General features: G+C 44.1%; 1 protein-coding gene across 1 annotated transcript in view; it reads right to left on the reverse strand.

Annotated features, from left to right (window-relative positions):
* Window positions 1–35: 35 nt before the first annotated feature.
* Window positions 36–15623, reverse strand: part of RNF11 (ring finger protein 11) — a 30046-nt gene continuing 14458 nt past the window's right edge. Inside the window, exons 2-3 of the mRNA XM_030226291.2 lie at window positions 1591–1760; window positions 36–1260 (exon numbers count right to left, since the gene is read on the reverse strand). Coding sequence (XP_030082151.1) covers window positions 1089–1260; window positions 1591–1760 — 342 coding nt within the window. The 3' untranslated portion in view covers window positions 36–1088. The remainder of the gene's footprint in view (window positions 1261–1590; window positions 1761–15623) is intronic.

Consider the following 15623-nt stretch of genomic DNA (forward strand, 5'->3'; position numbering starts at 1 on the left):
AGCAGGGCTCAACAGATACATTTAATACAGGAGACTGAGATACAGTATGTTTATTCTTAACTTCTGATAACCTAAGAACTACAAGAACAAGAGATGCAGTATCCATTTGCTATTATCCAAAACAACCATTTTAGGGAGAAAAAAATAGAATAAGTGATCAATGCTAACACTAGATTAGTTCCAAATATTTTTTTTTTCAGTTATGGCAGCTTAACTATTTATTGTTCATCTGGCCCACTTCCAATCTGATCAAGTGAAAGGTCATACATTAAAGTTTAAGGACTGTTATTTCATCAAAACCGAAGGAAGTTATAAAAAATACCCCATGAAACCAGAGTTTCACTGCAGGACTTGTGTCATATCTTCATAATCTGCATCACTTGTAGAAAAGGGATAATGCATCTCAGTTTGCTTATAAGCTAGGAGATCACTTTGAAGTCTGCATATTCCTAACTGCAAACAAAATATAGCACTTTTAACAGGTTATAAATAAACTGGTTTTCAAGCATAGAGCCAGCCCAACAATAACAATACACTATTAAAAAGACCTAAGGCAATGAATTCCATCTCCAATGGGAAAAAAAAAAAAAAGAAAAAGAAAAAGAACTGTGCAAACAAGCTTAAAACTATTTCTTTGTGCCAGTGTTATAAAATGTAGATTTCAATAAAGCCTTGACCCAAATGCCAGGACTTGTGAAAAGAATCAGAACAAAACTGGTTACTTTATTTAGGAAAAAAATACTCTTATCTTGCTGCTAATAAAATTGGATACACGCAGTTTAAACATTTACAGTTGCTGTAACACTTTACACAATTCCTATATATGGGTGTAAGAACAAACATTAAAAGACAATGGTGGGTCAAGGCTTTACATTAAAAATAACAACCTACTTTTCTATAGTCTCTAAAATACTATGTTTTCCAATATTTGCAGCCATTCAGGAATATTTTTTTATTTATTTATTAGGAAATGTATACTTTGTGCATGATCTTAATTCCTAATTCCTGGCTCTTTGGGCTGAATGACAAAAGGATCAAACCCATTGAAGTGGATGGTCTCCTCGAAGGTTCAGCAGAGAAACCCTGGCTCAGTTAGTCTCATATGACGAAAGCAGTGCTGCATCCACTGGCTCCATGCAGGATGGACAGGTAAAGGATCTCATCAACCAGTCATCTATACAGTCCAGGTGGTAAATGTGCATGCACGGCAGAAATCGGATAGGGTCCCCATAAACAAAGTCCATCATACAAATGACACATCTGGAGGGGGAAAATAAAACGTTAAGCTTGCTGTTACCAACCTGGAAATTAAACACAGTATAATATCTATTCCTGGATGCTTTTAGTATTTATAGGTACTGTGAGGGGTAGCCTTGTGTAAGATAAAGGAAAGAGTCTAAGACGCACGGAGAGGTTTGGGTTCAAGGGATCTTGGAGCCCATGGAGTTCCAACCCCCTGTCCTCAGCAGGGATGCTACTCATCCAGTCCCTGAAAATAAGGCAAACCCAGGATGACAAGGTCAGGTTTCCCAGGGTAGCACCCCAAACCACGGGCACAGCCACATCCCTTCCATCTGTCCCAGGACTTACTCTCGGATCTTCTTCTCGGAGCCGTCCCTGCCGGGGTCGTAGACGCCCTTGGGCAGGTGCTGGATGAGGCCGATGCGCTGCGCGATCCGGATCTGCTCCTCCTCCGTCAGCTGCGTGGCCAGGCGAGTCTGGCTGGGCGTGGGGTGATACACGGGAACGGGCACCTGCTCCTGCAAGCACAATGTGTCCATGAAAAACCACCCCAGAGCTCTCCCAGCCTTCCACAGCACAGCGCAATTCACAGTCCTACAAATATTTGTATGAACTCCCGCTCCTACTTTGCAATTTTGGGGCTATAATTGTAATGAGAACAGGATAGAGAATTGAGGGCAGTGTTTGAGCAAGGAGCTGCTCGTGGTTCTTCTCGGCAAAAGCTTTTGATCTCCAGGAATTGTTCATACAGGAGACACATGGACAAGAAACTCCTCAAGCCAGCAGGCAAATGAGCCTTGCAGGCACCTGGTGAGGTGCTAAGGTACAGAACTGAGCACTCTAAGGGCTTAGGGAGAGCCCCCAGTAGCTGCAAATCTGAAAGTAGAGTCTATAAATTTTATCTTCTTTACACATTCAGGAAGAATTCTTTGGAAAGACGAGGATACTGGTTACTCTCAAAATTTTCAGAGAGAAAGGTTTTACCTCCTCTACAATAGCTAAAATTTATGTGAACTGCTTTGGGCCACACAAGCTTAAATCTAGAACCGTAGATTTAATTTTCATGTGTTAAAAGCATGTTACCTGGACAGCACAAACAACAGCTTAAGTAAGTAATCCAAGTTTTGTGTTTCTTCTCATACACTAATATGACTTTACAAGTTCTCCTAAGCTGGAATCAACTATGGATATGTTTGAGCTAGATATTTTCAAAAGAAATATAGGAAACATACAGCTATTATGCAGTCCTTCCTCCTTCCTCGACCACATTCTGAGAAGCTTCTTTTGAATATTAATCAACTTTAGATCAGATATTTCCACTAACATTTATATTACCATGTATTTAATTTACTTGCTTTTAAAGCATTTTTTGGTACATAAATACCAATTTTGAATAGGATACACTATTAGGACAGTATTGGCCAGTAGCCATAAATAAGGGAAGCAATTTCTTGCAAGAGACCCATTTTAATGGTTCTTCTTAAACAGCAGAAAAAAAATTCAACTTACAGATGTGTCTGAAAATAAATCTGCTGCATCAGACACACAATGCACCCAATCATCTGTTTGGCAAATGCCAAATTTGCTGTTTTAGAGGACACTGGTGGAAGCTGAGCCCAGGGCAGGTGTGTGCAGCTGAGGCAGCACAGGTCACCTCCCACATGTAACACTGCATTTGTCAAACCCAATAAAGCTTTCTCCTTTCTCTGCCAGGAATCACAGCCAGCCAGGACTCCTGGAAGGCTGGGAGAAAGCTGTCCCAGGAGTGAGCAGCCTCTTGCTGGTGCCACCCAGCAGCAGAAGCCCTTGCTTGTGAGAAATGCTAATTACAGATACAAGTCTGTCTGGCAATTCTTCATTGAACACTACCTGCCACTGGCAATTCAGCTGTGGGGTAAAATTCACAGTCATCTCTTAATTTAGCTAGCCTAGGATCTCCCCCTCTCATTTCCTGGCAGGACTCAGAGGAATTATGAGAAGCTTCAAAAGACAGAATGCCAGCGGTTCTCCAAGTGATTAATTTCCTGACTACTCTAAACCATATTTCATAGGATCATAGAATTCTTTTGGATCAGCTGCCTTTTAGTGTTTTAAATTATCTAAATTATTCTCTAATCATCATTTGAACAGAGAAAAGCACCAGCTGAACCTAGGGCTGGCCTGTCAGATATAACAGTATTCAGAAAGTGACTGCAACCTTTGGTGCCAGCAAAATAAAGCATTTTCCCCTAACAAACGATGCAGACCCTCTGCACTGAACACTTCAGCTCAAAGCAGAGCCTGGTCCTGGTTTTATGTTTCACGAACTTAACACCACAATCAGTAAATTTTTTTTTCTCCCCAGGGCTTTGCTGTACTTTTTTGAACAGGTTATTAAAGCAATAGCAGGACACTACTGCTACCTCCTTCACTTGTTACATGGACGTGGAGAACAATCAGCACTGGAGAGGGATGTACCCTCCTTCCCATCTAGGAAAAAGAGGAGCAGTACAAGAAACCACAGGCACAGCATAGGCTGGTACCAACGTGGGCAGGAGGAGAGGAGGGAACTGTACTTAATACAGCTGCAAGTGATAATGCAGAAATTCAATCAAAGGCAAAAACAGGAGGACAAAAGATCCAAGAAATCCTCAAAATGTCTGAAAGCAGCAATGAAAACTGATGGTGAACGTCTGTAGCAGAGGAACAGCAAACTGATGATCTCAGCAAAAATTATACAAACTACAGTTTAAGGGAGACTCTGCTATGAGTTAGAACAGTCACATTTGGACAACTCTGAAGTGAGCAACAGTCACACACTGCCCAGTCAACAACTGCTTTGGTTACGTTTTGGACAGGAAATCAACACAACTTTTAAACCTGCAACAGGCCAACAAGAAAAAAACCTCATTCCCTTGTTCTAATATTCTACAGGCACTTACGACTGAGCACTGAGAGACCCTGCAGCTGGGGAAGCCACTCGAGCATCACTGCAGAGCCCCTCTCCCCTGTGTGTCACCGTCCCTGCCCAGGGGCTGGAGGCACCCCCGGCCCCCTCGGCCTGCCAAGCACACAAATGCTTTCCCGACTGCCGGCCTGGATGGAAACTCCTCCCTTTGGCATCCAGTCTCAGGTTCCCTCCCGGCACAGGCACAGCCACCCCGACGTGTCGGACACAGCCCATTAAGGCAGGAATTTATAGTCACCAGCTGGGGGCTTCTACAATTTCACATTCTAGACAAGAACCTCTTGTCAGAGGAGTAACTGGGTGAAAATGGTGCTGTCTTTCACCACGATGTCCTCACACTGGTGAATGCAGAGAGCTGGGGTTGGTGTGGCTGTTGTGAAAAATGCAGAACAAATTACTGTAAATAAACCACAGAGACCACTCGCTACTCGGGCACTGAACACCCTGCCTGGTGGCACTTTGATCTCCCCTCCCGACTGCTGCTAAGAGCCTGCCCAAACTGAGCCCTGCACATCAATGCACCGGGGAAATGAAGAACACAGCCACCCACGTTGCAGTGTCACATTATAGGGTACATCGACAGAGCCCCTTTCAAACCAGCCCTCTCCCCTCCAACAGCTAAAAAGAAAAGGTGTGTTCCTATTTGGAACTACTTATTGATGAGAATGTGAGAGCCCGGGTTTCTCCGAGTGCAAAGTGAATCCCCAGCTCCCCCAGGAGACCCTGCCCAGCACCCCTGAGTGGAGCTGGGCTCCTGCCCCTGGCAGCCCCTTGGGCACACGCCCAGCTGGCCCAGCTCGCAGCCAGCGGCAGCTGCAGCCCTGCACTTCCCAATCCCTGCAGCGATTTTGGGAGTTCAAACACCCAACAATAACACCAAGCTGCTGGTCCTGTGTGGGTTTATCAGCCCCTTGCAAATCCTTCACAGTTTATAAAAGCTGCTTCCACTGACCAAGGTCCTGCTCCTCCAGGGTGGGTGTTCAAGCAACTCGAGACTTCACTCAGCTCACATTTGTAGCCTGACATGGGTGTATATAAAAAAGATTGTATTACCCAAGTAATTATTATTTTACTCCAAAGACAAGCACGGATTTATTGCTCTGGTGTCTCACATTTCTCTTATCGACCATGGAAAATGTTTTTGCAGACAAAATTACAAAATACTGAACTTCTAGCCAAAGTCTGTGTTATTTATCATTTGATAAAGATGTAAGGCACTTCAAACTAAGATGAAATTTCATGCTAACTTTACTACTTTGTGCAAAAACCCCTAGAAAAGGCCAAAGCAAATAATCAAATCCACATATTACTGTCAGGCAATGAAATAAAAATCACTTTCTGGCACTTAATTTGCTTTAATCAATTATTTTTCCCCATAAGAATTTAGTAATGAAGAAACACCTCAGATGCACATAATCCTGGAGATACACAGCTCCCTCTTTGTTCACAAAGTCAGTGGTATCAGCACAAGTTTCCCTGACTTTCTGTGCACAGAAATCATTCACTCCCAATGTTTATTCAGCCCTTAAAAACAGCAGCATTAATTCGGACTCAAGGACTACAGCAGTGTTTGTGTCTCCATCTCACCCCAGCTCCTCCTCCTTTGGGGGAAAAGAAAAAAAATCAGAGGGCATCTGGAGGTCTGCATTTCTCGCTCCTAATGAAAAAACCCATTTTCACACATGGCCTAAACGGTCCAGAAACTTTCTACAAAAAGTTTTCCAAGCACACTTTGGATTCTTGGCTAGAAAAAGGAGGTTTCGCCAAGCACGGTTTTTAGTTTGAAGCTTCCTCATCAATGCAACTTACTTTAGTAACTTATGCTGTTGTAAATCTGCTTTTCTCTTGTTTTACAGCCTTTTTGTCTAGTTTCTGCAAGAACCATGAATTTGTAATACTCTGAAAACAGGTCAGTGGTAGATCAGAAACTCTTAATCCCTGGATAAAGATTATTATAAGATCCCTCTACGCCACATATCAGCAGTATGTTATCAGGGCTTTTGTTTGTTGTTTTTATAATTGCACTAACATGCCCAAATTATCCTCTCATGATGGCCAAAGGTGAGATGAATAATTCCTAACACTGAATAGTTCAAGGTTAGAGCCTCACTGCTGTCCCTGAGACCCTGTCCACAGCTTCTGCTTTCCTCTACTGATTGCTCTGCCCTGTTTCCATCTCTAAATTTTCTTCCTCACCTAATCCAGCGCTGTGTGTCTCACCCTGGGATATTAATTTGCATTTTATCACCAGATCAACGGTGTATCTGTTAATTCAGTCCAACAGAAGAGACAAACACCTCCCTAACTATGTTATCCTACATCTTTTTCACACTTTTTAAACCAGTAGCTGTAGCACTTACGATCCTTGCGGTCGCTGCCTAATTAATTAATGCAAATATAACAGTTCCATTTGCATTTCCCCAGCTGTTCCCACAGCTCTGGTCTGAAATCCCTTCGACTTGCAAATGTCCTGCCTGGAACAGGATGTCTGAAGGCAGCTGCCCTGCTTCACACACACCAGCCCCCACCACACTGCAGCCCCACTGCAGCACTCAGCACCCCTACACACAGCTCAGCCTGGCTGCTCCCCAGCTTTCTCACCTCTAAGGAGAGCAGGGAGCCCAAATTACTCACCTAAATATGAACATCCCCAGTTTATACATGTAAAGTCAGGAGGTGAGAAAAAAAAAAAAAAAAAGTGCTCTTTGAGGTCTGTTTCAAAAATTCCTGCTGAATTTGATGAAATTTTCTCTTCTCACCACTTTATTACTCACAAAGAACTTGCTGGGGTGATGGTCCAGGGACCTTTTCTGTGAATGTCATTCTGATCAGGGTAAAAAAACTCAAACTCCATCCATATGTGAATACACATTCTGAAATAATATCCTCCCCCAAGACACATTAATGTAAAACCATGTGCCATTATAATGTGCATTATACAACAACTACAGCTTACTTTAATAATCCTTAGAATATTATGAGCAGCCTGAAAAGTATAAAAGCCTTTTTCTGCCATACAGAAGAGAGCAGTTAATTTATAAAGGTGAATAGAAGTTGCTATAAAACATCATGCAATGAAATTGTTACCCAATTTTTTTATATTTCTGCTTTCAAGTAGTCAGTATGAATAACTGCAACTTAACACTGAAAAGTTCTTCTGAAAGAAACATCTCCTCAACTCCCCTCTCCCTTTTGGAGGGGACATCTGGGACAGACAGATCAGACACATGTGCACACACACTTCCCACCATGGTGCTCCTAAGGAAAGATTACTAACAATTCTGGCATTGTAGGAATTGGGCACTGCAAATATGGTTGGTAAATAGAACAACAGACTGAGGAACCACTTTGCACACAGGAGAGGAACCTGCATGATCTGTGCTGTGTTTCTCCAGCTGTTGACTCCAGTTGAGAAGCAACACCCATTCTGAATCATGGATCACACTTCAGAGAGAGGTGTTTTTTGGTGAAAGCCACGGTGGTTCTGCAGAGATGGCACCGCCTCATTCACACTATAGCCAAAACTGTAAAACTGTCTTGTGCATTATTCACAATTATTCCACTGAAATTACCGAGAAATAAATTTATCTGAAGAGCTGGAAAAGAGGCAACCATGAAAGCAAGTGACTCCTGACTGCTGACTCTTAAAATATCACCTGTCCCCTGAGCTCAGCTTTGCTACCAAAAATAGGGCTGGGACAGAGAGAGGAGGTACAAAGTAGATGTATCCTGCCTGCTGCTTTCCTAGACAGTGACAAGGGCTGTGAGAAAAGGACTTTCAAGTTTCATCCCTGTGCTGTCACACAAACCCAAAAAGGCTACCAACCTACAGCCAAGACAAACAGTTGGCAGTGCCCATGCAGCTTGGCCAGAGCAAACCCAGGCTCACCTGGCAGATGGAAATCACCTGCAGCTCTGCAGAGTCACCTGCTCTGAAATTTGATTAACCATCAAGGCAAACCTACATACAAAAGACTAGCAAGAAAGAGTTGTAGGGGAAAAGCAGTAATTAAAAAGCAGTAATTACTCCCTGGAAGCACAATCTCCTGACACAGCCAGGTTTTACATTTCCAGGCTGCACAGCAGGTTTCTCTGACTCAAGGGCGTCAACACCAGGTACTGATAATTCCACTTGCTGATTTCTTGTTCACCAGCTTTGTGTCAGTTTTAGGTGTCCTTGTTCCTTTCTTCAGAGATCCCATCAAACATCAGAGTGTGAATTTTTTCAGCAAAGTCAGTAACTCGTACACCAACACGTCCCAGACCAGTAAATTGCTCACCAGAGAATTGATTCTTTCCCTCCAGACAACCTCACTGACAGCTCAACTTACAGCATGAGGCCACAACTTCTGAGAGACAACAAAGCCCTCTCATTACAGCTCCCAGTGTGCTTATTTTAATAGGCTTCTTTTTATATTGAGAAGGAAAATATTCATAAACAGTTTATAAAAATTCATGCTTTTCTGTCAGGTTGCTGCAGCGAGAAAAGCCAGGAAAGAACAGTTGCACCTAAACATTAAATTAAGGACACTTAGGCACAAAATGCAGTCTCCTGTGACTGGTAAACCCCAGGGACTACAAAGCAAAGCAGCTGGGCAGGGAGAAAAGCTAGCAGAACAGGCCAGCAATCAATTCTGCAGCTGGTGGTAGAAAAACAGCACATCAATGTGGATCATCCTACCCATAAGCAACCCCACATCTGTGTTACTGTACATGTTCTCTGCCACTTAGGCCAAGTGGTTCTTTGCAGAAACCCCTCCTTAGGCCTGACAAGAGCAGACTGTTATTACAGTGCTATGGCTGCACTAAACACAGCACTTATGGTTCAAGTGAGATGGCTGCTGGAAAACTGAGAAGTAGACTCAGCAGTAAATAAAAGCCTGAAGGTTTTTGGGAAAGAAAACAGTTCTGAGGTGGAAAAGGCTGAAAACAAATACCTCAGACTATCTCCTCTGCTGAAAGGTAAAGTGAACCTACTGTGTGCCACCCACTTCCTGCTGTGGAACTGATGGGTAGCAGGAAAAAAAATTAAAAAGAACACCCCAAACAAAGGAATGGAGTTAACATGGTTTTTGGAAGCTGCATTCCAGCACAAGAGATGGGGGAAGCTATGATGGAAAAGCTGACAGAACACGAGCAGTCCACACAGACATCAGGGAATAGTTCACACTTCCTTTTGAGACAAAGGGTAAATATCAGTCAGTGCAACTTGCTTACAGTATAAATCGAAGGGGGAACAGCTAAAAAATGGCAGTATTGATCATCCTGGAACACACAGAGTCTGCAGGCAACCGTGACTCTCGCTGAGGCAGGCGCTGTGTGCAACAGCACACAGGCTTTGCTCACACCCTGCCCTGCTCCCTGATGTGGGACACGTGGGATCTGTCCCGGACACGTCCCCGTGCACACCCCAACCCACCCGAGGCTGTGACTCAGCCCCGGCTACACAAAGCTCACAAAGCTCACATGTGCTTCTGCCACCCGAGACACAGGCCTGGCCCAAAGCTCCCCAAGCATTGCATCACTCTGACAAGTGTGTGCAAGTCCTCTGGGTGAAGGGCTGGGTATGGATCACTGGACAGGTATTCCCAGGGAGGAGTACAGGGATTTAAAGGACTTCAGGTGGGCAATGGAAGGCACCAAGAGTAAACAGCAGTGCACACTGTGCCCTGAACTGCTACTGAACCAACAGACTCAGTGCAGCTGAGTAAGCACATGCAGCCCCTGCTTATGGTGCCATTTCAGGGAATCTGGGGATTAGGGCACAGCTGACTGCAGCTGGTCTGGAGCAGCACTGCCTCAGGACTGTGGGTCCTGCCACGTCCCTTGCAATGGCTCCAAGGACACTGCTCCGACTGACTTCCCCTCACGGAAAGCAAACAAGCCACTGCCACGGACAGTGAGATCTCTGCAGCTGCTGGGAAAGCTGGGAACAGGCACACAAGAGGAAAATGGGAGGAGTGCCCCTGTTGGGACTCAAGCCAATTGCAAAAACCTGACTCCAAACACTTAAAAAGTAGCAGGAGTGTTAAAATATATCTTCTGGCAAGAATTAGGTCAGCTCAATGGCAATTCTAAGAACAAAACAGCCCTTCTGAGGACTTCAGGAACAAGATAGCAAAGTTATGGAAATTGCTTCTAATTAGCCAAGAGGACAGACAAGGGGCCAAGCCAGAGAGTAAACAAGAAAATGCACATAAGCTGAAGGCATGAGCAGTCAATCCATCAGGAGTGACATAAATACAGGCTGTACTTCAGTGTGTAAATAGACACATATATGTGTGTATTTAAGGGTGCTAGTCTGAACTAATGAGAACATCATAGCACATAGCAGAGAAATATTATGCAGAACTAGGAAAGGATTTTAGAAAAAGATTGAGTAGGATATCAAAGAATCAGAGAAATCAAGTGACAAATTATCTCATCTCTAGGCTGAGCCTTACTGTCCAACACATGACAAGCACCCTCCTTGGGCAAAGAGGACTCTCCAGAATGCAGTTTAACAGCCTTGCCTAAAGCTCCTTTCCACAGACATCCAAAAGCATCCTATGAAGGAGCACAGGTCCTCCTACATCAGGTTCCTAAAATGGGACTTGAATAGACACAACAGACCCAGCCAGACTGAGAACATCACCCTTATGTAAGGTCTCTGTGAGGTGTCAGTTCAGCTTCAGCTAAGAGGTGACACAGGTAATGAAAACAAACAGGCACAGCAGCAGCTCCCTCAGACCATCTGCCCTCATTCATGCACTGTCCTAGGCCATGACACAAAATGACTTTTTGTAGCTACCCAGCTGGAAGCAAGCACCAAAGAGAGGTCTGAAAGAGGACACAGCTGTTCAGAAGAGGCAACATGGGAGAGGGCTGCTGCAAACCTTGACAGGGTCCTTCCCCTTACTGGGGCCCAGCTGATAAGGCCAAGCTGTGCCAGAGCCTGGGAAGGTGGGACAGCAATGGCTCCCCCAGCAAGGGAAGCCAAGCAGAAACCTGATGAACATTTTTTCCATCAGGACAGGCAGCAAACTGCAGGGACTCTGCAGTGCAGGATTCTCACACACTGCAAACTTCTGCCACACCTGACAGAAGAATTTTGCACCAGGCCTCACAGAAAACAGGGAGTCAGGAGAGTGGGAATCTCGTGCAGTAAAAAGCTCTGCCACAGCATAAGGAAAGGAGAGAAAACAGATTGCTCTACTAAGGATAAACAACTTGGGGGAGAAAAGGGGCAGCAGTCCACACACTATTGCAGAAGAGCTTCAAAAAGCAGATGGGGCTGGTGATGAGCCGGGTCTGTGTACGCAGAGCAGGAAAACCTGCAGCAGAGAGACTGCTGGTGTGGGGCACCTGCTGTGAGACTGTGACAGCAGGGCTTGTTCCAAAACCCAGGAATCTGTGCTATACTTCACTGCATCATAACTTTGTACTCAATTTGAAATATTTTAATTGCCTTTTTAACAAAGCCATCCTCAATTACAAATGCTTGCTCAAGCAGAAAGCTGCCACACCTTGGCAGTTTGATGGTACATGCAGCTCCACAGGCCTTTTTATTTTCTTATTGGCATCATCTGAATTTCTAATGGGCAGTGGATACCCCTGAGACCAAGGTGTGTGAGAAGCCTCAGTGCAGCAGGGGACTGTGCACAGGCAGCCAGGAGGCTTTCTGAGGCCAGTTAAAGGCTACATCAACACTGCATTTTACAACAGCATAACTACAGCTTTTTTGGGGTTTTTTTTAAGCATGTTTCTGCGTCAGCCTGCTGGAAAGCCTCACAAAGCCCTGCCATGCACTGGGGCACCTGAAGCACAGCCTGAGTCTCTGTGCGCTGCTGGTGGTGAGGGGGCTTGGGGAAGTTGTCCCTACAATCCAGCCAGCCAACAGCTCCTCTCTTCCACCAGATCCTGGGAAACTGACTGGGATTTTCTGTGATTTCAGCCACATCTTGAGGCTGGAACTGGGGTTTGAATTGGTGCCAGCAGCATGCTGAACTGCTGGGCTGTGCACAAGAGGCACAGCTCAGGGCACTCCATAGTCTGGACACTGACACTTCCCCCAGGCGCCCACTCGCTGCCATCTCCCACTTCAGGGAGAATGAGCGCACACAAAAAATGTGATCTATTTGTTTAGCATCATTTGATAATGACATTAATTATTTCATCTCTGAGTTAATAAGCAGCAGCTGTAAATAGCCAGAGGCACCGAGTCAGCCTATCAGCTCATCTCATCCAGTCATTTATTAATCTTAAAGGAACGTCCCAGTCATTAAATGAGTATTTCTGAATCTATTGGTTTGTTGGGTTTTGTTTTAAAGCAGTTCTCTATTTATAAGCAAATAATGACTGCATGAATATCAAGGCAGACTAAAGCCTGACAGAGCTCCACTTCTCCATGCAGTATTAGCAGTGAACACAAGGGCAATGTTTCTATTTTTTCCAGCTAAGTCTTGTCCTCGCAAGCAATGACTCTGCGTTTTCAGCTCGCAGGGCACAAATCCAAGTGTGATCTCATGCAACTGTCAAACCCCTTCTAACAGAAAAAAAGCCTGTGCCAAGAACAGGTAGAGAAATCATAAACAGCTCTCTCAGGAGTTGGTTATACAAGTGAAATATTTCCAGAATACATTTTTCCTACTATTCTGAAGTTTTAAATGCACAGAGACAGTTCAGTGGGCACCTGGCTCATCCCTTTAATGTGTCACCAGACAACACGGATTCATTTCACTGCTATGTATGAAACAGCCAGTTGCTGGTGTACGCAGGACAAATTGTAAACATTCAGTTTCACAGATAAATAAGGTACAACCTCCACCACCAACTGTACATGCAAACACCTGGCTAATCAGCCTTTTCAATCTATGGCATAGTGGGGCTTTTTACCCTCATCTTTGGATCTTGCCTGGGGTGGTTTCACACCAAAAATACCCATGTTGGTTTCTGCACAGGTGCTTTCAGAGTAGGTGCTTTGAAGGAGGAACTGAAGCAGGTCCAAGGTTTTGTAAAGGTGAGGGGGGAGAAGAGGGGCACAGAGCCCAACCCAGCCTCTGCAGCTCCCATCTTGTTCAGCTGCAATGGGATGAAGAAAAACCTCTATTTTGTCAGACCATTCCCCTGCTTACACCCACTGTCATGGAGGACAGGGCTTTGTTTACATGCAGCTGCCTTTCTGAAGGAAAACTTGGGAGTTTCCACAATGGATTCATCCTGCTGTCTGCATGGATCAATAAAATCTACCAATGTTCCCACCACAGCCCCAGAAGCACACTTAGTAAGGATTTCAAATACTACCAGGGACATGGCACTTGAGCACCTACTTGAGTACTTGCCTGAATTATGGCTCAGGCTGCCACGAAATTTCAGAAGAACAGAAAACTGTTTGAGAGGAGGGACATGAGAACAGAGAGGTCATTTTTCCGAATATGGACTGACTGGCTGGAAGACAAAGGCCCATTTCACCCTGTCACACCCACATGAGGGCAGCTGCAAAGCCTGGAGACTTCCAGCCTCAGCTCATCCATACGCAACAACCCATCGTTCACGTTGTGTGAGGAACATCAGAAACCCCGAACACTAAACACAGTGATACATACGAGGCAGTTTTACAGCTGGAATTGAGAAAGTCTCATGGAAATACAAAATTTTTCTGTAAAATTTAAAAGCTCTAATTTACCAAGAACATTTACACACACATACAAAGATACAGCTCAGGTCCTGAACTGAAGCATAGCTCCACCACTCTGGGCAAGGTTCATGCTACTTTTGTTGTCCCCTTGAGTCAGAAATGAGACCCCAATGTCATTTAACATTATGCTATCAACACTCTCAGGCTTTATGAAAATATAAAGAAACACTCGTATTCACTGCATCCTCCTGCATTAGTGTTTAGGGTGGGATAACCATGTCCTGCTGCAACCTACACGCTCACTAAAATAAGTTTTGTCAGTTTATACTCACACAGACAAACTGCAGTCACGACAAAACACCAGAATGGAGTAACACTGAGCTTTTTTGGGAGGTAAAAAAGAAAAATACATACAGCCCCAGCAAAACAGCTATCAAGAAAACCTGTGAATGCTTTACGTTTAATTTACGACATTTAGTCTGGAGATCCAGTGTTGTTACCTTGGGAGTTATTAGGGTGTAACTACAGAGGTAACTGTAATACCTAGATAAGCCCCAAGAGAAAAAGCAGCCTACTGCTCAAACTTCATAAGCAGAAATATCATGACTCAATGACTATGAAACATTTTAGTTCTCTTTCTAGACTTTCTAGTTCACCCTTTGATCCCTGAATGGAGACCTGTCCAAGAGGCACAGGCTGCAGCAGAGCAACTTGGGAAGCAGATGGCTTTTAGTGCCACTCCTGCAAGGCTACAGCACTAGACTCTGTCTCCTCACAGCTGGCTGCAGTTAAGTGAAGTCAGGGAATGTGCTTCCCTGGGAACACCAGAAGATTTGCTGAACCAAACAGGCAAAGTAACAAGATGAACCTGAATTCCTGTCTTTAAATGGGATACCACCTTTCTTATGGGTGAATCTCCAGTGCAATAAAGACCTGAGTAGAAATTATTGCAGCAAACAATTTTTTGTTCTGTCACTTGTTTTTAATCACACAGTAGAAACGAAATAAACTGATCCTTCTGGGAGACGGGCAGCTCTGCATTCTTCCTTGGGGGTAGAAAACGATTGGCATGGCCTTCTACATGAACTTTGGAAAAAGGAGTCCAGTGTTCATCAAATGAAGTCTGCTGAATACCATAAGCAAGTACCCTGCAAAATAGTTTCAGACTAGAAATCAGGTTAAAGAAAATTTCTTTGCTCTGCTCAAGCTTTATACGGAAATTAGCCTTGAAATAACCTACAGCTCTGGCTCTAATTTTTTTGTATCATTCCATGTAGTGCTGCACTCCTGGTGAGGTGTTCATTCATGTTATGGAATGGTTTACCCCAGTGAGAGAAGGTAACATCCAGCAGCACCTGAAAAGGTGCTCAGCCCTTGGAGCTGCACTTTCTGCAGATCTGGAGTTCAGTATTGTCTCTAACTACTATTGTGAGTCCACATGACAAATTCATTGCAAGATGCTGCGTGGTCAGTCAATGCCCCCTCCATCACTTAAAACATGCCCTATTTTCTTTTTTCCACTGTTACTTTTGTTTGGTTTCACTGACTATAGATGAGACATTTTGTTTTTCAGGAAAACCAAGTTGTTTAAATATCATATCTGCTAATAAACAAAATAAAAATAGAAGCGTTAGCCCAGAAAAACAAAGGCTGAAAGGGATATAGGATCTCTAAATAAATCAGGAGTGTAAACATCAGAGAAACAAGTAAAGACCTATCTGGTAGAAGAATAACAGCTGCAAGTTTACATTAATAATCTAGAACTGTGAAATAAGCTCTTGGTTGATCAAAAGAGGATCCCTGTAGGGGTAACAGGGC

The sequence above is a fragment of the Serinus canaria genome, chromosome 8, assembly GCF_022539315.1.
Source record: "Serinus canaria isolate serCan28SL12 chromosome 8, serCan2020, whole genome shotgun sequence".
In the NCBI taxonomy this organism is placed as follows: Eukaryota; Metazoa; Chordata; class Aves; order Passeriformes; family Fringillidae; genus Serinus; species Serinus canaria.